General features: G+C 35.0%; 1 protein-coding gene across 3 annotated transcripts in view; it reads right to left on the bottom strand.

Annotated features, from left to right (window-relative positions):
- The window catches only part of LOC100867739 (uncharacterized), a 388,049-nt gene that overhangs the window by 108,554 nt on the left and 252,467 nt on the right, over nt 1-27,028 (bottom strand). For all 3 annotated transcript variants that reach the window (XM_086908344.1, XM_086908345.1, XM_086908346.1), the window contains one exon: nt 16,055-16,138. In XM_086908344.1, coding sequence (XP_086764470.1) covers nt 16,055-16,138 — 84 coding nt within the window. The remainder of the gene's footprint in view (nt 1-16,054; nt 16,139-27,028) is intronic.

Genomic DNA, 27,028 nt, shown 5'->3' with positions numbered 1-27,028 from the left:
AACACTACGAGCTCGTAAGATTATAAGATATAATTCGTCCTTTCCCGTTATTATCGAGATAATTGGCAAAGAAAAATTTTCTCCCCCTTCCACTAGTGCCACAAAGTTTCCGATAAAATTACTTTTTCTATCTCTGGCAGAATATCGCCTGAACAAGAAGAAGAAAAAAGAAAGAAATATATTTCCTCGTCCGATTTTTAGAAACTTTCCACCAACTTTCCATTCCCTCGATCATCAAATTTTTCCCAATCAGCTACGTGATAATTGCGGGAATCAGAGATACTTGAACGATTCTCGAGGCGCAATTCTATTACCTCGCCTTGAACAACAAACCGAAATACCATAAAACAGCGAACAAACGCGAGCTCCTCTGGAGAGAGAAAGAGAGATGGATCGATAGAGGGGTAACGATGTAAGGAATTCTCGACAGGGATTTTTGGTTAAGTTCATGCTCGGAGCAAATACGTTTCCAAAGGATGGAGCGGAATATCGGAATTCACAATATACACGTATAGACCGGTGAACCAAAGTAACCGCGAGAGTGCTTTGAAATGGGTTGCGGGAACAAGGTTCAGTTCTAGGATATCGGAATATACGGCCGAATAACGGTGCAAAGTACGTGGCACGATGAAATTTATGATACGAACGGAAAGAGCTCTCCCCTCCCTCTCCTTCTTCCTCTTTCGTCGTCCCCCAACGGAACAAAATTTTTCGACCCCTCCCTCTCGAAATCTAGGATCTTTACACGCCACGATCGTAACTTGCTCGTCGTCGTCGACGAGTATAAATTCCTCTTCTCGATCGAAACGGGAAAAATCTCGATGTCTCTCCTTCCCGAGAGTATCGCGATCAACGGGGACGATCTTCGGAATTATTCACTCTGTCGCGTGGAATTATATCTGTATAAATGTTACGCGGGAAGGAAAAATGATCGTTTCGCTTCGGCAGAGATTTCTGTATTCTGTATTCATCGGGGAGATAGATATTCGCGAAACTCTGAGGTGTTCGTCTTTTTTTTTTCTTTTTATTTAAATTTAACACTAACCTAAACCTACCACGTCAAATGACCGTTCTTGAAATTTCTTGTATACAAATTTACTCTATCGACTTGTTGACTTTTTCTATAATGTAGATACAACCCATTTTTCAATATTCACAACTTTCTGTATCCTTTACTTTACGAATCCAATTAGCTAAAATCTCTTTCCATATTAAGATACAAATGTCATTTGACCGCTCATGGTAGGAATAGTGAAATGTAGGTAGGTTTAGTGTTAAATTATTAATTTTAAATTTATACATATATATTTTATAAAATATCATTTGATTCTTCACAAGCAGTGAAATCAATTTCTCGATATTTCTTCTTAATATTAAGAATGCTGGCAATCGAGGTAACAAGAGAATTCTTTAGAATGTATTTACCTTGAGATCAAGTATCGTATTGAGATGGCAGAGTAATTAGAAATTTATTATCGGCTATTCTCTTATATTGGAGATACAATCGTTCACAATGAATTTGAGGAGGATTTTCAATTAATTCTCTTTATTTTATTTATAGTAATTTCACATTCATTCGCTCTTCGTTTACCAGGAATCCATCTAATCTTTCAGGTTCAAATTTTAATAATTGCAAAAATTTCGTTTCACCCTTATTTTTCAATTAAACACTATCAATTGAGGGAATGTTCATTACTTGGTGTTTATATTTCATTATCAATATAATATATTTCAAGCAGTGTGACTGGTACGCCTCAACGAGTCCAAGAATTTTTTTTTTCTCGATGATTTATTTAACACGCTTTCTTCTTCAAGAAAAATAAGATTTTAACCCTTTACACTTGTATTTATATTTAAAGAGGTTCTCAATCAAGTAAGAAGAGCCCTCTAGAATGTAATTACATATATTTATTAATGTAAATATATTTATATAATAAAATGTAGGATAATACGATTATATGACGACATATGAATGCAAAATGTTAAAAGAAATTTAATGGAATAAGCATTGAAATATAAATATAAAATATACTTTGGGATCACAGAATTTAAAACGAGATTTATGATCCATTTCTATACAACTTTAAATCTAAAATTATACCGTATATGGTAGGCATAGCAGGGTGTTGTTACGAAATCCAAGTTGGCCTTGGAAACGAAAACTTTGGTTAATGAAAACTAAGTACCTATACATATATAAAATAAAAATATTAAAACTACTTTATCGCTCAAATTTACCTTCTCACAAGGTGCTTTCCGACACAGTAACTTTGGGCCACGTGAGGAAGTCAACGAAATCACGCTGGCCGACGAACGTGTTAAATTAGCCAGGAGAAAAGATTCGAGTCCACATTTACAGAGTTTTTAACACCGAATAATTCCTCGATTATACAGGGAACAACCTTACGTTATCCCCACCCCTCGCACGTACATTCACCCATTCCTCCTATTTTAAGAGGGACGTTTATCGAGACGAGACGAGATGGAGAAAGGAAGGGAACGAAGTCCCGTGGGAAACAATGGGAACAAGTTGCGCCAGACAGGTTTTCGGAAGTTCTCCAATAACAGCCAAGTATTCGGTATAAATATTTGACGAACGCCTCGTTCGTTATACAGGGCAAGTTCTATTTAAACTCGAACGCGACACGTCCCGTCTTCCCCGTATCCGGCAATTTCCATTTGAGGATATCACGGTTCTTATTACATATTTGAGTATTTGAGCAGACACAGAGACTTTTCGAGCAATGTTTGATCCCGAATGGAATATTTCGGCGAGCGTGTTCCAAGCGTGTCGAATTAGGGGGAACGAATATCTATTAGCCCGAGCTGGCCAAGGTGAGCCCGATGGTGGAAAAGAATTCATATCATTTTAATCGTTCTCGTTCTTGTCTCTCCCTTCGATGGGATCTTTTGATTAATAGTGTTATTATGCGAGTAGATATTTTAATAAGATATTTGAAGATATTTTAAATGCAGGTGTATTACTTTTTTATTGTATTAATTTAGCTTGATTTCTCGTAGAAAAAAGAAAAAAAAAAAATTACCGAGCTTTACGTCGAAAAATCTTTAGCTTTTAAGAGATATTGTAAACTCGAACTTCATAAAACTTTCTCTCCTTGTCCTTCGTACAATCTTTTATGATCTCCAAGTTATATCTCGACATAAATACTTTAGTACTTTCTTTTTTATAGGAAATATATACGACGATTCCACGAATCTATAGAAAAGATATTTTCTTTTCCTAAATTCATTCAGATACTATAACAAATCTAAAATTAATTCTAAAAGAAGAGTTCGAGTTCATTAAAATCGTCCTTAATCATGCACATCTCGAGGGAGGAAGTGCACGCAGTTTTATCCTCGCATCAGACAATTTCACCAGGCACAAAATATCCGTTAGGCCGAGAAAAGACAGAAAATAATCCCTGAATTATTTTTACAAGAATTAGAATTCGGCGCGATTCGATGTTAAAACGGCTTTTATTTTTCGCGTTGAAAGGAAATTTACGTTTTTCGTGGAGAGCACGGTGGCGATGATAAAATGTTAGCCGTTCGAACGTGGGGGTAACGGAGTTTGAACGGCAGTTCCAGAGAAGAAAGCTCGAAACTGATTCCGATCCACCGCAACCCGATTCCAGTTGAAACGCGCCCAAACTTGCAACTATTCGAAAGTATCGATCAACATCTATCAATGGGTGGCCGAGTACCATTTTGCAGCCTCTACTTACACGATTCCTCGATTATTCAAACAGTAGGCTACCGCAGCGCAAAATCGCTAACTTTGATGGAAAGTTTCGGGTAAAAAATAGAAAATAGGTTCGGCGAATAAAATTTCCTGAAACGTGATATTAATTAGGGAAATATCGTCGAAATCTTCCGAGGATTTCCATGTTTGTCGATGATCAAAACGATTATTTCTTCCTCGAGAAATTATTTTTTTTTCAAACGTGGAATTTATCTCGATAGTTTCATTCTTGTCGTTGATGTTGTTGAAAGTAAAAAAAAAAAAAAAAAAAAAACTTTTGATGAAAACTAGCGTGACGAAAGAGAGCAAGGCGATTCATTTCAGTCCATTTTAATTTAAACAGGCGTTATGGTTTTTAATATCATCTGCTTTCGAAACGAAACGTTTCTTCCAGTGAAATACCGTCAAAACGTGACGCTGCGTTTCAAATAGCAATAAAAAGTATATTTTATGCGATTCTACACGATGTTGGGAAAATTTTTTCAAATAAAACTGAACGTGTTTAAAGTAAAAATTGTAGACACGAATTATGAAATATTACGCGAATCTTTTGATTAGCATTCTTCTACATTTTAATCTAAACTAATCGATGAATAATGAAACGACATACACAGTTTATCAAAACAATCTTTCCTTTCCAAACGTGTTCAATGAGTATCTCAAAAGCGTTATCCTATTTTTGATTCAACACATTTAAAATCACTATTTCGATAAAATATAATCCGATATTTTAAAAATATCGCTTCAAACCACGCAAATCAAAGAAGCCAAATCCGAGCGATTTTTACAACCGATTCGTTCGATCCGAGTCGTCGTCGATCCTTTTCAGACAAAGATCCCTAAAAGACAACAAGATTGTCTCCTCCGACTCTTTGCACGCCGCAACAACAAGATTGCCGTAAATTGCCGTAACGATCGTCCTTGCCATGGCTCCTCCGCCCGTTTCGAACAGGTTTCGAACGAATTGGCACCGATTCAAGTTGAAACTCGAAACCGACGTGGCGAAAAATGCACGCGACGTCGAAACCGTTGATAAACGCAGGAGAGGAAGCACCTTTTTCCCCCTTTTTTGCCCGCTTCGAGGCGGATAATCACGATAATTATTTCGAATATTTCTCGCTTTTTATTCATATAACATTTATACACATATAATATAACATTTCTCACTGTTTTTGTTGATTCATTAAAAGGAAGAAGATGCTTTGATGGAAATCGAAACTGTGCCATGCACTTTTCGACGAAGAAATAATGTTACTGTTCATAAGTTGGAATTAATTGCAACGTGCAAGCAAAACTTAGCATGGATCATTATTATATAGTTTACACGAAGCATAAGGAAAAAGTTTTGTTAGAATTTAAAATTGCTATAGCTTGACAATTTTAGAAAGTGATTTTATGCGACATCATCTTCTCTCGAGATTGAATGATTGAATTTTGCACATTTCGATAAAAGGAATATATATATATATGACGGTATAATGATTACAGTTTGAAAATTTTGTACCCGATAGCTGGGCAAATATGTGAGAAATCCAACACTTGCAGGGGGAGGCAAAGCAAATTAGTTTTTAATGATTGTTGGAATCGATATGCCCGGCACAGTGCTGGGAGAGTGAAGTTCCACGTCGTTATCAAAGTTTCGTCACCGCCAAACTAAGGACAAGTACCTCCTATTGCGATCCTTCCTTCGAGAAATAAGGGCGCAGATAGGGAATATCGATGAAGCCAAGGATCATCACAATTCGATCGGCAATCGAACGATTGGTTATCAATCATCAGGTTGATCGATCAGAATCGAATTCATCGAGATCATCAAACTGTTTGAGTTTGCCAGTTGAATCGAGTCAAATCCGAAGAGTTTAACGCTTTATTCGCGTAATTAATAAAAACTAAGAGACGAGAAATATGCAAATATTTGTCATAAAATTACACGAAATCGTTTTCTTTTAAATGGATAAACACGCTTGGAAATTTACATATATATTTCACTGATCGTTAATTTAAAAATACATTCATTTCAGACAGAACAAAACTAATTCACTCTTCAGGACGATTCCCATTTCCTTATGGCGGTCGTCAAATACAATCAATATGTATTTACAAGATGTATATATGCAACTCGTTGAAATAAAGAAGATCAAATATTCTCGAAAATGCAAGCAAAAGGGCACCGATTCTTCGAGGCAATAAAACTAGGATCGCAATAATTCAAGTTGGCGGTACCATTGAAAAGGGCACTTTTCGCTTACCAACTGGTGGTGGCCATCGATTTTTTCTTTCCTTCTCTTTTTCTTTTTTTTTTTTTTCGCTTCCGGGATTGAAATATCCTTCGAGAAGAATTGTGCTCCCTTCGAGGTAGAAGGCTCTCGACGAAAATCGTAAATTCTCGCATTTCGCGCGGAAATAAGGGGGGAGGGGGAGCGAAAAAAAGAGGTTAACTCATTCTGAACCGACAACTTCAGACTTTAGGGGGAAAGTTTTCCATTATGGACCTATAATTTCGACTTTATCGGTATTCGGAAACGAGGCGCAACTCCGCTCCTCGAACTGAAGCCCGAATCAAAAACCCTAATTTTTCCCCCCCGCAATAAGCTTTATCTTAATCGTGAACTTTCATGGAGAATCAAGAAAACCACTTTATCCACTTTGCCTATTCGTCAATTGCCATTATCTTGCATGTATCCGTATATTAGGTGGAGTAGAGGAATTTTTGTGGTTTTGAATTGTTACATTATTATTATTATTACACGTATCGAATACTTCGTGGTTTTCGAGGAGAATGAAGAAAATCTGTTCTATTCGATTTTAAAAGTAATTAATGATCCTCTTGCGAGGTTTATTTCTGATATACGTTTGAACGCTATATGGATGGATGTTAAAGGCAAAAAGATTCTCTTTCAGTTTTCTTCTTTTTTAAAAATTTTCAACAACTGTTATATTGCATCGTGATATCACTTGTGTCCAGAGATTGTGCAGCAAAGGTATAACTTTTTTCATTTTATATTTCTACATCTCTATCATATTCTTACATATATCGATATACGTGTTGTAAATTTGAAAAAGGAAATAGAAAATGGAAATTTTTAGAATAGAATTTCGTAAGAATTAGAAACGAATACGTGATATTTTTTTTCCAACATGAAATGATAAAACGCAAGAATACACGTTTTAACCGCGCCTCACTATGTACGAGCTTCTTGAAAAATTGACAAGATAAACAACTTGTCACGTCCCCGTTTATTATTCCAATGTGAAAAATAATATTACCTCCGCCGTTTTTTAAAACAACGTTGGCGATCTTGAGGCGAAGCTTAAAACTGTCATCTAGCAAACTTTCATTTACATACTTTAATACGTTCCATAAATCTATTTAATCTGGTGGAAGCTCCACTCCCCTTCTTCTTTTCTTTTTTTTTTTCTTTTTTCTTTTTTCTTTTAATTTCACGAAGATTATGAAACGCGCCCATTCGTACACATACGCGACGGATAACAAGTGGAACAATGCACGCGTTAATGTAATATATTTCAAAAGAGTTTGTATTTAATATTTTTTTTTTTTTTTCGAAGAATAAAATGAAATTTTTCTTGCGAAACTTGCGATATTTTATTTATATGAAATTGTAGAAATATTTCACTCCTTATATCAGACACTGCCAGAATCTAAGATAATAAAATCGACGAATATAAAATATAACATTTCATTATCCCATTACGGAATTACGTGTTAATTTAATCAAATGTTGATGTATTAATTCTTAATTCAAAGAGAGACCTCGAAAAAAAAAAGAAAAAGAAAAAGAAACGAACTTCGTATCAAATAAAAATAAAAAAGGAACCGTTTTCTGAAAGACAAATATTCCATTTCACCCAGTTTCATCGAAAAAGAAAAAAAAAAAAAAAAAAGAAAAAGAAAGAAAGATTTTTCTCGTTACCTTTAATAACCACTGAGAGAAAACAACTCACAAATGCGACACAGTGTGCACCGACAACAACGTTATTCTCTACGAGCTCGCGTTTCATTTCGGTTCACAGCTGCTCCATGTACCGTTCCCAAAAAAGCTCGACCATTTACCCGCGCGTCCACGATTACAAAAAAAAAAAAAAAGAAAAAGAGAAAAAAAAATTGATCATCCGAAGTTGTCGTCCTTTGAATCGACAAGATACAGAGCAATTCCTTTGAGAATTAACCTGTTATTCGGAGGATCGATTACACTGAAATCGATTCTCTGATTATCGATTGTTATTAGGGCATGATATAAATTGGAATTCCAAATTATCATCGAGCACAGAGCAGTAACGATGCTGCCAGCTTTTGATCGTTAGAACGCATTTCGAAACGGAATTTTGTCATTATCTAAATACTTTAGAGATATCCGATTGGTTAATTAAATCGCCCGCCAATCTACTTTTGATTGGAATCAACGTGCTTCGATTTGTGGAGAGGTGTTATAATTAATACTCACGATAATTATTTTTTTTAGCAAACCTTGATATTTTGTTAATTAATATTTATTCCTTTTTTTTTTTTTTTTTAATATATACAATGATCATCTCAATTATCTTCAATTTATTTTAGTGAACTGAAAATTTTCTTCCATACGATTTCTTTAAGTCAAGTTTTTTCAATTTTTATGCGTGTAAAAATTTTCATATTACGATAATATAATATAAAGTTGTAATTTTATCATTGCACGTTACATAAAACGAAAGGAAAGATTATTTTAATATTCAAACTTCGATTTTTAACGCTCGAAAAAAGATCAAAAAAAAAAAAAAAAAAAAAATGGAAACGTAGTAGAGTTTTCGGTCACTGAATTGTCTATTTTCCTCGGATACCGGTAATTGACTGTGACGCGAGGAATTGGCTCGGTAATACGAGTTGATTGACAGAGTAATGATATTCTTGTGTCGTCGAAAAATTTCATCCTGACGACAAAATTTCATCCCCGGGATGAAACGAGAGGCGCAGTTACCATTTTATTAGAAACTACGATTTCGTATAGCATCGCAGATACCATACGTTAAGAAAATATTAATGTTATGTTATCGTTAAAGAAACATTCGTTGTTTAACTTGTAACTGATGAAATGGATAGATCTGATAGAATCTAGCAATTTTTATTTTTGCGATAATTTGAGAAACGCTCGTTGTTGTTTTTTTTAATTCAATATTTATACTTAAAAAAAAAAAAAGGAGAAAGAAAGAAAGAAAATACGATCGATAAATTGCGAATAAAATGGAAAAAGATGATGCCAAGTTTAAATTAATTTTTAATTTTTACACGTGGATACAAAACGATCTAACTACATGTATCAGTTACCAGTTAAACGTTTACACACTTCGCTCTTTCGTTTTGCAACTCAACACCATTGTTTATCTCTAAATTTTTAAATACCTTCTACCCTCGCCTTCTGTGTTCGTCTACGTGACGAAATGATTAGAACTGACCGACTGTTTAACAGGCTATGCTAACTCTGCTCTTTCCACGCACAAGAAAAATATAATCAGATTAAAAATTATCTGGAATAATTAATGGACGAATGATATTTCTCTAACAACGTGTTCCACCAACAACGGGTATCAATCGGTAAAAATTAAAGATAGCTCGGTGAATCTTAACGAGCGAAGATTAAACACACCGAAATGGAAATTTGCGGGGGCGGGCGAGCGTGAGTGTGCAAATAATCGCCTAATTATCGGCCCGATATATTCTGTTTCACGGACCGCGTAAATTTGTACGGGAGAACGTTAATAAAACAAGTAATGCGATTAATCAAACGCGCGCAGACCATGCTGCCATCGACCTAATTTCACGTGCTCCTTTTTTTCCTCCCTTCAAACTTCCAGATCACGCTCCGCTGCTGTTGTTATCGAGAGATCACGTCGATCGCTTTGCTAAGTCGAAAGTGGATACTTTATTTTGCACCGATCATTGAAATAAATTTTTGTTTTTTTTTTTTAAACGATCTATTTTCATTGATTTCAGGGTGAGTGAATATAAATAATAAGACCTCGAGGAACGATAATGTTTAATGATTTTTAAAAAGATATATCATTGTTTGATATATCATAGATAAAGGTGATATTTTCGAAAGTGAATTGTTGGAACAGATTGAAATGAAGAATATATTGTTTGAAGTATTTAATTTTTATTAATATTTATAATCATCATTCAATTCTATTCTCTTCAACCTGGAATGAAACCCACTTTTATAAATTTCTAAATTTCCTCCTTCTTCCAATTAAAAATATAAAATTTGTCCAATTTCTGTGATCTTTTTTTGCGATCGATAATTCTCTGGATTCGAAAAACGGATTGTGTGAATTTAATACATTGTCGTAAATATTTGATGGCGACGATCGATCTCCGATATATTTCAACTTTCAGGAGGGGGGAAAATTCACATAAAATATAAGCACAGAGTAGCTTATGTATATTTACACAATTTACAATCGAGAACTTAGTCTACGATCTAATATAAATAAGGGAAGGATTGTATGAAAATTTTACGATAAAATGTTGTTGGCAAATGTATTGAACTAGTCGAACTTCCTAAAGATAGATACGTCTCGACGAGTGACGAATGTCCGGTGTGCTCACTGACGTAATCGGTGACACATGTTCTACAAATATCACTTTGGAAATCATTCTCGTTTTCTCTCTCTTTTTTTTTTTTTTTTTCCTTTTAACCTGGCACCAATATCGTGACATGACACGTGTGCGATATTTTTTTCTTTTTATTTTGTATTGTGGCAATAGCAATTTCGATCGATAGACGATCAATTTTATGTCGTGTGGAATTTTAGTAAGATAAGATGTTCAACCAACAATTGAAAAACGATATATTTCGTCGTAATCTAATGAGTTTCGGTAATTGTGTTGTTCATTGTATTTGTATATTTGTAAATTTACAAATAAGTTGTAATTATCGAATTAATTTATAAATTAAATAGTAGGATAATTTTTAACAAAGAAGATGGTAAATATTTAAAATCCAATACAAATTAAGAATTTGAGAATGAAGGTGTATAAATAAAAGAATTTTAATAAAGAAAAAGAAGAATTTGTGATATGCAAAAAGTAAATGGCTCGAATTTAACATACTTTTCTCATCTTATCCTTCCTAAATTCAAAATGTTTTATGTTGTTTCTTGAAACTTGAAATTTTCTACTATATTTATTATACTTGAGTTCGACAAATTTTATTCTTGACTGAAAACAGACTCTTCTTGAGAAAAAAATAACCTCGAATTTCAAAATCTCATAGCTCAAAAAATTTATTGATCTGCTCGAATCTAGCGCGTACCATCATCTCCTTTTTATTAAACCTATTTTTCCTTTCAACAATACTCGAGATATTATTTCCTTAAATATATCGAGAAACAAACGTGTAATTCGTGTAAATTTTATTTTACTTTTCCTTTCAAAATATAATTTCTATATTTTAGATAGAAAACAGCGTACATGACACACGCGATAAAATAGCAAACTCAATTTGTAATATTTCTCTCGATACATTTACATTATAAAAGTACCTGTATGTCCTCCCCCCTTCCCCCTCCCCAAAAAAAAGAAAAAAGAAAGAGAATCTCTCAAAGTTTCATTTCCCAGTCGCCTCCTCTCTCAGCCGAAACACAGAAATTGAAATAGCAGCACGTCGAGAAGGGGCATTAGCGAAATTAATTGGTATCCTTGGTTGACACGGTTCGTTTCTTCGCGAAAACGAAACCGTGAGGTTAATATGCGAGTTACAGGGCACAGATTGGCACGCGTTCAACTCGAAACTCGAAAACGGCTTCGTGAAAATACGACGCAACGTGATGCAACGTGAATTCATTAGGGAGTGCCTTTTTTTTCCTATCAAAAATATTTTCGAACGCGCCAAATTTTCTATATTCAACCCTTTCTCTTCTCAACGAGAAGATATCACAATGCGCATCCTTTGGAAATCTGCGCTTGATCGAGGAGCAATGGATGTTAAATTTCTACTTGTACTGTGAATCGAACACCTGGCGGAATTGAAACGAAAGTTGCCTATTTTCTCGAGAAACGAAGCAAACTCCGTTCCAAAAATTTCTCAAATAAAGAATGAAAAAGAGAGTGGAATCTTTTGGAATCGTTGCTTTAATCAATCGATTAAACGAATCAATCGAATATCTCATCTCAATTTTTCATCATGCGAATGTTTATACGAAAAATAATACGACGCTTTGCCAAAAACGCTTTGGAAGAAAGCGTTAAAAATCCCTCCCCCCTCCCTTTCTTTTCGACCATTGTTAATTAATTTGAGAAAATTTTGAAATCGAGGTTTAACTTTCCATTGTGGCGTTAATCGTTAATCGAGTTTTTTCTCATGTCCGATGTCGATTCGTGTTAATATATTCTCCCTGGAAATATTTTTCGTTCGGCGACCGCGTTTAATTAACAGACTTTCTCGAATCGAAGATTTGAGATTTTTCCCGAAATTCGGCGGGATATCGTGTTATTACTAAATATGGTCGGGTATTGCGGTTCAATCGGCATGGCTCATTTGCCTCATAAAGGCGGAACCAGCAGCTGACGTGCAGTTACATATATATATATACCGCAAATTGGCTCGCGTTCAAGGCAGGAACTCGAAACGATATGCCTGGGAACATGCCACGCGAGATCATTCGACGACGTGATTAACTTGCCGCGTGTTCGCGCCATTGATCGTTCCGCAAAGTCGAAAGCGTGTTATCGTGCAAAAATTAATTATAATACGGGTTTTTTTTTTTTTCGTTTTCTCTTGTTGTTGTACAGGCTGATTGCTAGCAAATCATGTTTTAACGTCCATATATATATTGTTAGGTTTTATTCAAATTTTGTTCGAATAATTTTCTTTTTTGGAAATGGATTTTCTAAGTTTAATGGGTGACAGTTTGACTTATTATTTATTTAGAATTTTGTGAATCAGAAGGTTTGTTAAAAGTATGAATGGAAGGTATCGGTGTTTCTTCTATTTTAATTTTCTTAATTGTGAAATTTGAGAATAATTAGAAAGCAGGTATATTTGAAGAATTTGTCATTTGTAATGTTTTTCGATTCATTAATAATTTTTATACACTTTGCTATTAAAAAAAAGGAAAAAAAAAACTCAAGGCAAGTATAAGAAATCAAAAAGTTATTTTTAATTCGTTGCTTTTTGATTAAAATTGTTCTGTAATTGGGTGAAAATTATGGCCTAATTTACATAATTACATCGAATGTAGTAAAATTGAGTAATTCATTAATAATACAAATGAATAAATATTGCATTCTCTTTACACGGTGTTTTAACGTGTAACACGATCGTTTATATAACGCTTAAGGGTAAATATTTAATGTCTAGTAAATTAGCTTCTGTAGTGAAACGGGGTATTTAAGTATGGGGTAAAATGAGATGCCACCACGTTTATGCCGAGGAGGAGGAGGAGGAGGTTGACAACATCTTCATTTGTAATTTTGCTTTTCAAGTAGATTAAAATAAATTAAAATAAGGTGTTTCAAAATGAGTTGAAATGAATTAAAATAAATTGGAGTTAGAGGGAAACAAGTAAACGAAAATCAGTTCATACGTGTAACGAAGAATAAAGATTTTTCCGCGAAAATCTCTCTCTGAATTTTTTCACGGTGTGTCATAAATTTGAGGAAACACGTTTAAAATTTGAAAACTTCGCTAATTTGAAAAGAGTGGTTTTTAGATTTTTTTAATTGTTGTTGTTTTTAATTCAAGATAAGCGTCCTGCAATTTAGTCTCTTGCGTTCGCTATCTTTTAGATTTTTTTTCTTCTTTTCTTTTCTTTGTACATTTGCATTCCATACATATAGTTTTGAATATTTTAAAATGTTAGTGCATTGCATCAAAATTATTTAAACTTTATTATTTATCATTACGAATCGTCCAAATTACATAACTTTTTCTATAAGTTTAAACTTGTAAAATAGAGTTCAAGTGTCAAGAATTTAACATTTCAAGAAGCTCGTGTAAAGCTTGTAATAACTCATTGATTTTTTTTTCACAAGGAAGGAAAAATTGAAAGAAAAGAGTCAAGAAAATACCGTGAACGATTTAAGAAAATATATCGAAAATAATCTAGGAGAAACAATGGAGGACGTAATATTTTCAATAAAACAATGCCATTCTACATTTATTCGTCATTTCATGTAGATAAAAGTAAAAAAAAAAGATGGATAAATATGAAAGAATGAATGCAGAGAGCCACTTCTGGTTATTTCGAACAAATAAACAGAATAGATCCTCGTGTATTTACGGTTCATCATTTTTCCAAACAACCAAACGCTCTTTCTTTGAATAAGCCATTTCCAAATGGAGCAACTCTTAAATATATTCAAAGAATTTTTTTTTATAAATGTATAAATACATTCTTTTTACAAACACGGGATAAAGAACTGTATACTATGTATACACCTAAATAATTAAACATTTTATTAAAATTAATTTGTAAAACAGATATTAATAATTATTCCAAAATTAAACGATAACTTATTATTAGTAGGAACGAAAGGAAAATTCATAAATCGATCGTGAGCTTCGTTAAAAAATGTACATCTTGCAAATAATTTCTCATTTCTTTCTGTTTTCCAATCATCTTGAAACTTCCAATATTCTTCCAATATTTCTTAAATACGATACGAATAACAAATTAATGGATAAACAAAATATTTACGATGAATCGAACGTTCGAATAATAGAAGATACTTCGAAACTCCGCCAATCGCGAAGAAAAGAAAAAAAGAAACGTGAAACGATCGTTAAACGAAAGTTACGTTATAAGAAATAGCTCTCGGCTAATTGGCCGTCGCCGATACTTTCGTCAACGAGGAGGAAGCGTTTCTTTTCGAAACGCGCGCGCAAGGAACTCGTCTTCGTTAATTAAATCCGCGGGAAATACAATTATCCGCGGAGATACAATTGCGAAAATTAATTAAAACCCACTCTCCCCCGATAGGGCCCATTATTTTCGTCAAAATTCCAACCTTCTATAAATGTTAATTAAGTTAATTGGAAATGGCCGTTTCATCGCGGATCATCCCTCGGTTTCAAATTCTAGATCTATTGGAATCTCCCGCCAAGACAATCCCTCGGGCAGCCAAGTCTCTTTCGTTTAATTTCTAATTAAATCACCGCCATCGATGGAAATAATAATAATTCGAGGAACGTTGTTCGACGTGTAAACGGCAGCCTGAAATTGGCGACAATTTGCCACGAGTTTTCCATTGTTTCCACGCGTCTTCTGTTCGTACCGGCGAAACTCGTTTACGGAAATGGCGGCGCCGGTGAATTAACCCGGCCGGATTTACGATAACTCGACGATATCCGCGAAAATCCTTTATGCTGTAAATATTCGTTTTCCACGGCGAGAAACTTACGCCGGTGAACGCAGAAGATCTCGAAGAAACGATAGAGGGCGCCGTGTCTCTCCTTACACGATACGATTTAAATATCTCAATGGCGTGGAATTTTCGATAATTCTCTCTCTGTGAATATCGCGTGAGTCGAGTCACGCGTGAAAAGATGAAACTCGAGTGGCGAGTTTTATATTGCATTAAAGGTATTGCAATGGATATGATATATAATTCGTCGTACAACTTTTGCTCTTGGAACTTTGTTGTAATCGGTGGAAGTGGGGAAGAAGGGGGGAGGAATTGTTTCTTATGAGATGTATAATTTAGAATTTGTGAATTGAATGTAAATGTAATAATGTAAATGACAATAAATTTATGAATATTTGATTGTGAATGAATAATAAAATTGTCAATTAATAATCCGTGCACACGTTGTGATACAGTTTCTTTCAGATCTGGCAATCTGTATTCTAATTACAATGAGATTCTTTACTTCGTTATTAAAAATTTTTACAAATTCTGTAAAATGAAATTCGAAATCCAAAACAATTAAAACATTTTCAGTTAATCAATTATTTCACGATGCGTGTTCTTAACTCAAGAGTCATTCGATTATTAAAAAAAAAAAAATTGATTCGGGAAAAAAATAAGAAAGAAGAAGTAAATAAGGGATATAAAATTGTACGAAATACTGACTTCAAACCGACTGACTTCCCCGTTTCTTTCTTTCCTTCTTCTTCTTTTTTTTTTTTTTTTTTTTTTTTCTCCAGAACACACTACTGCAAAAGAAGATCACGTTTCTCGCGCCGTAACTGAAATATTTATAATATTCCAGCGTTTTCTATTCACGTCGGTAAAGAGACAATCCTCTGTAAATGCGATAAAACGTTGTAAAAGACTCTTTGAAAGCGCGATACAACATTCTGAGCTCGTCTTACCCTTTCTCGACACAGTCGAAGAAATCCTTTCATCCCTGTTACCTCGGTTCGACTCTCTGTGTTTATTCTGCAGAATGCGGGCATCTGAAACAAAAAAGGGGGGTTGAGAAACTGTTAGCTTCCACACATACACACACAGTGTGCCGTATCGCGTGTGGCAACAACACGATAAATAACGCAATTCCTATCGTTTACCGGGTCTCGTAAAGACCGGTAACAACAAAGACAATGATATTCAAATTTTATGTTATTCCCACCCCAAAAACATCGAAGCAAATCTCTTTATCCTCACCGCTTCCTACCGTTCTTATAACAGCGTTTCTCAACATAACTTTTCGCCACATGCGTATATTCGACTTTTAAGAATCGATTCGAATGGAGATTAAAACAAACGCGAAAATTGGCGCACAAAAATGTCGAAGATCGAGGTTCGTTTGTTAAGATGAGATATAATTTGGAGCTCGTTTATTTATTGTAGGTCCATTTTGGTAAAAGAAATGAGATTTAGTGTAAACTTTTTATTTACAACAAAAAATTCCAATGATTCAATTTAAGAATGATTATGAAAGTGGTGCAAGTCCAATTTGCATAGACACAGAATTTAAAACGTTTGTGTAACGATTATATACGAAAAATATAAGGATATGGAGCAGTTATTATATACCTCCTGTGCATCATGAATATTTCAAAACATGTGTCACGTTTATTTCAAAATAAAAAATACTGCTCCTACTTTATCTCTTGTTATTATTTTTTAAAGAAAATTTGTAATAAAATTTTTCAATTTTTCATTTAATTGAAATTAAATGATTTTTACAATTATGAAAATGGTGTAATTAGTGGAAACATTGCCAGATATAATTAATTTATATTTTTGAATTGATTGTAATATGCCGATCTTTAATTTTCTCGAAACAACAAAAAATGAACTTTCAAAACAAACGATCCATTTAAGAAATAAGCTTCGAATCGATATTGCATTCGTTTTCGATCCTCTTACGGCGAGTAATTTTCTTTTCAAAATCGACTGTCTTGACTCGAAAAAATTTAACGATGAATAGAAATTGCAACATTTCTCTCTTATTTGAACGCTTCTATAAGCATTGAGAGAGGTCATAGATTGAGATGCACTGTCTTATGATACTCTGGAACGTTTTCGTTAAAGAGCAAACGCGACACTAAGCCTTATTTCATTCAAATCGCAGAGAGGAACGTACATCCGTGATATTTGTTATCGAACGCTTGTCAGACCAATCTTTTATCTTTATTTTATGCCCTCTCTGTCTCTCTCTCTCTCTCTCTGACACGAATTAAAATATGCGCTTTAAGCGTTTTCTCTTCTCTCGTGTCATCGACTTAAGGAATGCGAACTATTAAGGTTTTTAAGTTTTTCTCATACTACTCGAACGGATCGTAATTTTTACCAATTTGGAAAATGTTGTTCCGACCGGTTCTCGAGAAATTAAAAGGGATTAAAAGTTTGGTGGATACGTATATATCTGATATACGGCAGTCGAGTTTTGGAAAACGTGGATTCAACTCTCTCGGTTTTAATTGTATCGCATTTAACGAGACGTGATTGTGTTACGCTCAAGTTCGCGCGAAAAATTATACACAATGCGACAAACATTTCGAGGGACGTGTATTTTTGCGAGAACGTGGATTAAAAATATGTAAACGTAAGAAGATCGCGTTATAATTAAAATACGAGGATTACTCGACGAGAAGAGAGATTCCTGGTTTTACACCTGCTTCAAATTGTCGAGTTTAAATCAATCGATCGTTTATCCTGCTCACGGAACATTTTTTTTTTTTTAATTTTAATTAATAATACTTCACGAAGAAAACTTCTCCTCCATTTTTATACAAAATATCAAGGATATGTTGGATAAAGAAAAAGCAATAAAATCCTTAATTGCAAATAATTCACCGAAAGTGAAAAAAACTAAAATCAATTGCTTCCTTCGAAATCAGTGAAAACCATCGTTCAACATCCACATCCCCTTAAAACGTACTCGATTGAAGTAAACCATTGCCCAATACCACAAACAAAAAAGAATAATTCCAATCGAATAAAACAAAAGAATCGAAATACCATCGTTTAAAATTAATTACCCAAAAATAATTATAGGCAGGGAAACGCAGTAGTGAACGTGCAACATTCAGCCCACCGTTTAATCACTATTTGTACAACGATTAACGTACAAAGTATCCTCCTCTCAACCTAACCGCCATCACGACGCGCCCCCTCCCCTTCCCCAACGAACTCTGGCCGCGGAAACTACGACTATATTCAAATTTCATCCACCAACCCCCTTCCTTACCTACCACCACTCCACAAACCTCCAAAACAAATCCTTTTATCCTCCCCCTGAACGCCATCCTCCCGGAGGATGTGTGCTCGAGCAAAAGGAAGCAAGCGGTGCAATTCCACGCCAGGGAGAACACTTCATCAACCGGTTCGAGGAAACGTGCATATGTATGTTGCGCAACAACGCGCGATACATATACATATATATGTGTCTCCAAGTTTCAGAGAGCAGAGCACGGTTCCGTGTGCAACGTTCTTCCGGCAAATGGCGTACAAACTGCTTGTTATTATTTCATCGAATGGTTCAACAGGTTACGTTTCCTCGCGGAACGATACGTCGAGACGGGAGGACGAGGGTTGGAATTAGGCAGGGAGAATTAAAAGAAGAAAGGGCGAAGAGGAAGAGGTTGTTATTTGGTATCGAAACGCGCCATCTTTTTCCTCCAAGACAAGGAAGGAAGGAAGGAAGGAAGGAAGGAAGGAAGGAAGGAAGAGAGCCTTGAGCGAGACTGGCCCCGAGCCAAGGCATTATTTTCGAGGCAAGGAGGGTGTAGTGGGCGTGTGACAGACCGAGACGAGAGGAGGGTTGCTAGTCCAAATGAATATTTAATTTCTGCATATCTCACCCCTAAAGGCTAAAGTCTAAAGTACGGCAGCCGTCTATCCCAAGGGGGTGAAAGGAAGCTCCCTTATCCCTTGTATCTCGTGGCGCAATATCCCTTGCGATACAAAGTCTCCTCGCGGAAGTCGCGGAGCCATTGTCTGTTTTTCTTTATGGCTTATTTATACTCGCTCTTGTCCCCTCCACTCAGGATCTCGCTCTGCTCTAGTTTACATTTTTTAACCACCTTTTAACCCACCTCGCACAGCTTTGTCGCACAGCTCCACCCTTCCAGCCCATCTTTTTTTCACCCGCCGATACATTCTTCCCCGTTTTTACGATTCTCTCTCTTCACAGGACTGCTCCTTCTCCGTTACTCTTTTATGGACGCAGTTTCGAGTTTCTTTAATTCTTCATTCTCGTCCCTGCTCACGTACTTTCTCGATTTTTTACCCACTTCACTCCTCCTCTTTTTCGCACATAATTTCTCTTGTCCCATATTTCTCTCTTCACGAACTTGCCCGTTCTCTCTGTTCCTTCTTTCTTTCCCTCTGTCTTTTTTCTACCGATTTCTTCTTCTTTTTCCCAGCCCGGCTTTTAGTTCTCTGTTTCTCCATTTTTCTCCCTCCCACACACCCCCTCCATTTCTCTATTTCAAACTCTCCTTATTTTTCCCTACTACTTTTTCCCTCCCCCGCCGACACGAACTTCTTTTTGCACCCCTTTCTTTATACCCGCTCCCATTTGTCCACGCAGCCCTCCTCTTTCCCTTTACTCTTTTCCCTTCTCTAATTACAGTTTGTTGTTGCCCTATTTTTCTCCACTTTCGAACCCTTCGAGGCCGGCCACTGTATCCCTCGTCGATGCAAATCATCGCTTCCCGCCTTTTTCCATCCGCTTCCCTAAACTTCTTCACCCTCCAATCTTGCCTCCTCCACTCTTCTCGAGCGAGCTTCTTCCACCTTTTCTCTCCACTTTCGAGTTGGTCCAAGGGCCAATTACGGGCGATGGAACGTGGCAAAGTCGAGGACGAGATAGGAGGGGGAGAAGGTCCAGGAAGATGGAGGTTTAGGCAAGAAAAAGTAGAGTATAATTGCGAGAGAGTGGTCGAAGGAAGGGCCCAGACCTATGCTATAAGGGGCTAAGCTTCGGCTTAGGAAACTTGGAGCTCTATCGTGATATAGGAATAGATGTTGCTGAGGCAAAGATGATTGCTCGTCGCGTGATGGGTTGGTTCAATTTGAGAGAATGTTCTCTTGTATTGTTATTACACGAGGTAAACAATTTTTTAAAAAAAGTAGTATATCCATCGCCTCGTGTCTTTTATCCTTTTTAATCGCGCAAACTATTTTAATATTTCAATATATTCTTCGATTCGTCAACGCAAATTACAATCTGAAAGGACGAAAGGATTTCCTTAATAAGATAGCAGAAAAAACACATCGATACAGAATCGAAAAAAAAAAAAAGAAAAAAATGGAGGAAAGATTAAAGCTGGGAACAAATGCGTAAATAGGCGGGATTGAAATATTCTTTGTCCAATCCCCTTATATGTATTTGCACGGAGATTAAACAAAGATGGTGAGAGGTGATGAGGGTAACAGAGAGAGGTCAGAGCGAATACGGAATAGGATAGAATTAAAAAGTTCAAAGAACAAAATACGGGGAAGGAAGGAAAGATAAGGGCGGATGAATGGACATACAGGGAATTCTTTTACGTGTCTCGTGTAGAGAATAACAAAAGTCGGGCATGAAATGGAAAGGGATGATAACGACTACGATCCGGGACAGTGGAGGAGGGCTATGAAAAATAAATGAAAAAAATACGTGCTTAGAGATAAATGTGGAAACATTAAAATGGAGTAAAAAAAAAAAAAATAAATATGAAAAAAAAAAGCATTGAAACAGGAAATGAAATAAATAAAATTCGACTTTTAAAAAGTATCGAAGATAAAAAGATAATGAAAATTTGTATACATGTAATATTAATAATAACATACGAGTATTGACGAACAAGATAAACACGAAAGAAGGAAATAAAATAAATGATCATGATTTTAATTTAAAATTACAAACAAATTATTGAATTAATCAATTTCGATAATAAAAGTATAATCAAGTTAAATTTTTTTACATCATTCTACAATAAAAATGAAATATTATTATATAATTAAATGTATATTGAAGTACAAGTTATTAAAAATTATCGAGAATTGAATTCGTGTGTTAGAGAAGATGAGAACGTAGCTCGTTGAAAAGGAAGAAAAGAATGCTGGTAGGATGCTGGTGAAAGGAGGAAAGAGAAAGGAGAAACCACGTGGTTGGTAATCCGGATTTAGTCGTCCATTCACTCGAATCCAAGATGACATTAACGACAAGCCGCATATATTGGTTTTTATCGTGGTCTACATTAATCATCCAAGCTATTGTATCAAAACTTCCATAATTCCTTCACCTTTCGTTGCGTAAGACAAACTTTTAACGCGATAGAAGCGTGAACTAGTTGAATAAAAATATCAAAACTTGATGTACTTTTCGTCCAAAATTGTTAAGAGATAATACTAATAAAATAACTAATCCATATATTATTCGAAGAACACAAATTTGAACGCTTAAATTTTCTACAAGAAATATACCATTAAATATTCTACTTAATCTAAATTTCTCATAATATATTTACTACTTGATAACTAAACAAAATGTTTCTTCTACACACATAGAAATATTTCAAATCGCGCAGCAGTCTGATATAGGTTAACAAAAATCGATAAAATTTCCCATTCGAGCGAGATCCTCTATGAAAAGCGATAAGCAGTGCACGGGCGGGAAAAGGAGAGCGAGCGTAAACCGACATATTAGCGCGTAAATATCGCCGATCCATAAATCATTCTTTCAAAAATGGCAGGGCAGCCGATACCAGCGGGGGCGGATCCTGCTCCTGATGCTGTATTATACATTAAACGCATAAATACGTTGTTGCGCAACGTGTATGCAAGCAAATCGCCAAAGGATTGGTGAGATGAGATTCAAGCAATAACCAAACTGGAATTTCGGTGGAAGAGAGAGGCGAACAGATGACGGAGAAAGTGAGAAAAAAGGGTTAGCAGAGAGAGAGAGAGAGAGAGAGTGGTGGAATTTAACGTGACCACTAATCCATGTAAGCAGAGACACGTCTACTCCTCGATCTTGCTTATAAATACCATTGTACAGTGTCTTCCTTTCGGTCCAATGGTTCCAGTGAACGTTTTCAGAACACCTGCTGCCCCGAGATAAGACAGGGGAAGTGTATTCAAAAAGTAAGAGAAAGAGGTAAATGTTGGTGAGGTTGGAATATAAGATGGAATCGCATATTTGAAAAAAGGGAACAAGGGAAGAGTATGATAACGTGAACGGAAGAGTCCAATAAAAATACCCACCAAAAAAAAAAAAAAAAAAAGGAAAAGATAGAACTATTCGACCAGTGCAATAAGATTAGTTGAGGAGTTAGAGCCCTCTACGAAAGAGAATGAATCTTTAATAAAACTGTCTAACCGAATTATACACCTGGGAAGGGGAGGGCATTTCGTGATCCAGATATTCGAGACTGACTGTAAATCCAATTATAAAAAAAACGTAACCGTTCAAAGAAAGGGGTGAGAAGAGACTCTCTATAAACCAACTCTAAGACGAAGAAGAAGGAAAGTAGTAATAAAGAATAAGAAATAAGAAAACGAGAGAAAGATGAGAGGAAGAAAGTGGAAGCCTAGTAATTCGGAGGAAAGCGACCATCATCTTTGAATCCACAGCCTAGCATCGAAACCGGGCTACTATCTGCCAGGAACCATTCTTGCGCTTCTTCGTCCTTTCATCACGATATGCCACTGCCACGTCTCCTTTCCCCACCCAAGTGCCTCTCCCATGAGAAGCCCCCGGAAATTGGAATCTTAAATCGATCTAAATCTTCTTTATCGACGGAGGAGTCACCGGCCGATCACGGACGAATTTTCCACGACACGAGGGGGAGGATTGGCTATATCGTCGCCTTGCTCCACGCGTAAATTTAACGCCGATCTTTTCATTGGATCTTTTTATTAGGGAAGGCCAACGATTATTTCGCCTATTTTTGTTCACGATTTAAGAATCGAAAATCTTGGGGTCGATCGATTTTCACGCGAATTCGTTCTGAAATCTTCCAAATGTTTGTAAATTTTCGACGAGCGCTCGCGACTTGGAGCGTTAATTCGATCGATTCGGATTGGAATATCACTTTAGGATATTCTCACATTTACGTGTTTGATCCAGAAATTATCAGCAGATAATCGTACACTTAATATTCAGCTTAGTCGAATAGGATTCTTTAATTTATAGATAAACAAATTGAAAAACAATTATATAAGATTCTTCGTATTCGTCAATTGAATTAAAAATAAATTAAAGACGAAACGTGCGTAAGATTTTCTCCGTTTCCATTCATAAATTAATACCGATACCTCGTCTTACACACCCCATTTTCCGACATTACTCCATCCATTTGCCTTGTTACCGTTCTGGTAACCCTAGTGTCTACCACGTCTTTCACGTATTTCCTCGTTCCTTTAGCAAGTAAAATCATTGCGACAGAAGTGCAATATACTGCATCAAAATACGAAACTGGATTATGTGATGCGATTTCGCAACGTCGAGATACTCGCCTTTCCTGAAACAAGCGTGTTGGAAATCTAATCAAACTTTTCGTGTTCTGTTTTTTTCAGAGACAATTCGTCAACACGTCGAATGGCGAGGCAATTTTTATCTGGCACGAAAAGATTATAATCTTTTTAAACTTAGCTTAATTTAAATTTTGAAATGTCAACTGTGAAATCCTAAAATTGTGTAAAAAGTTAACTTTTCTTTTGATGCATGATATGTTGTACCGAAGAATTATTGGTAATTCGTTTAATTAAAATATTGTATAAACAAATTTGAAAATATGCACTAATGTTGACTCTAATTATTCCTTTTTTTTCTTGTTGATTTAAAAATCAAAGTTATTATATTTCGAATAAATATGAAAATTTAATTTTTCAAGTTAAAATAAGATAAAAATGAGAAATAAAAAGAATAGCTTTTTTAACTTCCATTTTTCGTAACTGAAAATTAAAAGACAGAAATTATATGGGATGACTTATGTAACATAGAGCACAATGATTCTTAAGCTCCAATTAACCCAAAACTCGATTAAATCTTGTTAAAATTAGGAAAATTTTAAACCGCTTTAACTCTGAAAGTAATAATTCTTGCTCTTTAAAACGCTTTGTCGTTTATTCCTACACGACTTCCGGTTCGCAAGTTATAAAGAAAAGAGTGATATTTAATTATTTGCCTTAAACTTGATTGAAATTATCCTATTAAAATTAGAAAAACTTTGAACCTCTATAATTCCGAAAATAATAATTTTTGAAATGCAAAATCTTAAAACGTATTTTTGTTTGTCTCGATACGACTTCCGGTTCCCGAGATATCGTCGTGTAAAGAAAAAGGTAATTTTTAATCGTTTATTCGCACTTCTCAGCTCGCCCCAACTGACGTATCTCAAACTTCAGACGTAGTTCCAAAAAATAAAGATCATTGACTTGTTCGTAATCTCTGTGCTACGTTAAACGCCATGAAAAATTTGAATCCTTACATCTCTGCAACCGATTGAAATATCGAAATGAAACGAAAAGCGATTTCAATGGCATAGTTTTCTCTATATTTTGGGTGAGTTTCGACGGCGAAATATCTAGTTTTTTACATGAAAATTGCAATGGTATTCCAGGAATCTCTTGCTTATTTCTCTTAACTCTGCTTCTATACCGTTTATATTATACTATGGTGATCATTTTACACTAGCCCACAAAGGAAATACACCTGCCACAAATATTCTAACTTTTACCTTTGATCTGATTGTCTATCCTTATTTATTTAAAGCATAAGTTATCCAATCAACGTTGCACTGATAAATCCAGCAGATTTCTCCGATGTTTCACGTTTTCATATGATAAATAATGTTTATTTATTTCATTTTGGAAAATGTATAAATTTTTTTTTTTATTATTTCTTATACAAATATATGATAAATAATTGCTGATTTCTTTCACTTTTTTCCATCTATATTATTAATAATAATAACAAGTAGTCCCTTTAAAAAAAATAAAATTATATTTTTATATTCCTTACGATCAATATCCCAAAACACATCACAATTTTACATCTTACTTATAATAATCTCGATTATCGATAACTGAAAGGGAATCACATCATTTCGTTTACACTTTCTTTGTGATTCCCGTGCAATGAACGTGTTAATATTGTACGATACATAATTACTTACATTTGCAGAGGTGTAATTATGTTTAATGATAGAATAGAAGAGCACAAAGTATGTCGCGTAATATAATTTTATACGGGTTCGTATATTTGCACTATAAATCTCTGGTTATATACTTCATTGTTCGTTGTGTAATGTAGAATCTAATTAGCGTGAATGAAAAGTGAGCTGAAATACGGCCAGCGGTGAATGTGTTGGACATTTTAATATGAATTAAAATCAGATTTAATACAGTTTACAGAGGGGTCATATTCATCTTGATAACGTAAAGTAATTTTATTTGCGCGTATTCAACACATATGATTCATTATCTCAATACGTGTTTACAAATATACAACGATGTGCAACGATGTGTTCTCGATCTTTAATTAATATCGTTCAAGGATATTTAAATCAATAAGTTATTTTATTTTTCTCGTGCAAGTATTATTTTTCTCGTGTTAATAACGATAAATGATAAACAAAAATAAATATATCTGACTATATATTTAATCAAACGCGAGTTCTTCTATTTACGCAAAAATTTCCTTCTATCTCTTTCTAAATAAAAAATCTACTATTTGTTAATAATTCGTCTAAACGTTTCAAAAAATAAATGTTAAAAAATTTAATTGCAAAATCGACGAAAACAACGATTCTCCTCCTCAGAGAATATCACACGTTGTACACATTTCTTCCGATAAATATCCCAAAATAATAATAGCTCGAATTAATCCGCAACACATTTTCAAAATCACGATGACCCGCATTATTACAATATCCCGTATTCCTCCCCGACCCTATTATACATTTAATACCGCAAATCGATCGATCGAAACACACCACATCGCGTATATACACGCGCATATAATAATATGTACGCATTACATACCCGACGCAACCCAATTTTCAATTCCTCGATACATCCATCTTCCCGCAATACCTCTCTGTTTCCCTCTTCAGACCATCTCGACACGTTTTCCCGTGTATACAACGCAATCATACCCTTAAGTCGGCCCGCCATACACGAACACGGGTCGAAGAGAGGCGATTTAACCGTGAATCGTATCCGCGTGTCGCGCTCGAAATTTCGAGTGTCGCTATCGACACGTACCTTGATAATGTAATAGATTTGGAGAGCGTATCAGGCAAAACCGTACAATGCCGATCGATTACTCGTTCTTAAGGACAGGCGTTTGGAATCGCTTGCCATTCACCGAAATCGATCGACACGTTGTCTTATTTTGCAGGTGTTTAATCGAAGGTGTTGATTTCTAAGAGGATTCGAAATCATGAAAATTGTAATCTTGGTCAATTTGGTTATTTTATAAATTATTGAGATAATTCTTATAATACTCTTGTGTTTTTCTTGTTTCTCCTTCTTTGTGTGTTAATTGCGCCTGGTTTATGATATACTCTACTACTGTCCTCGATTAAAGGCTTGTAAGTAATGGATTTGAGTGAACTTTAAATAAGAAGGGAGGAATATAAATAAAGTTTTGAATATTTTTTTTTCCGTCTTCGAGTTTGAAGGAATGATGAGGGTGAATAAATATGTTTATTAATAGAATCTATCGAAGGTAATGGAAAAAGTATGATATGATATGATATATCTTTTTCCCAACATTTTGAATCGCTTGTACATCGTTGTTTATTGTTAAAAAATATTATTTGTGCAAATAAAATGTTTTTTATTATAAAGGATATTTACACACAATAGAAACTCGTATTGTTTACTTGGTCAACCGTAATATT

Source organism: Apis florea, unplaced genomic scaffold (genome assembly GCF_048593485.1).
Source record: "Apis florea isolate Af1SG1 unplaced genomic scaffold, ASM4859348v1 contig_3078_pilon, whole genome shotgun sequence".
NCBI classification, from domain to species: Eukaryota; Metazoa; Arthropoda; class Insecta; order Hymenoptera; family Apidae; genus Apis; species Apis florea.
This window is presented reverse-complemented; position numbering and strand designations above follow the sequence as displayed.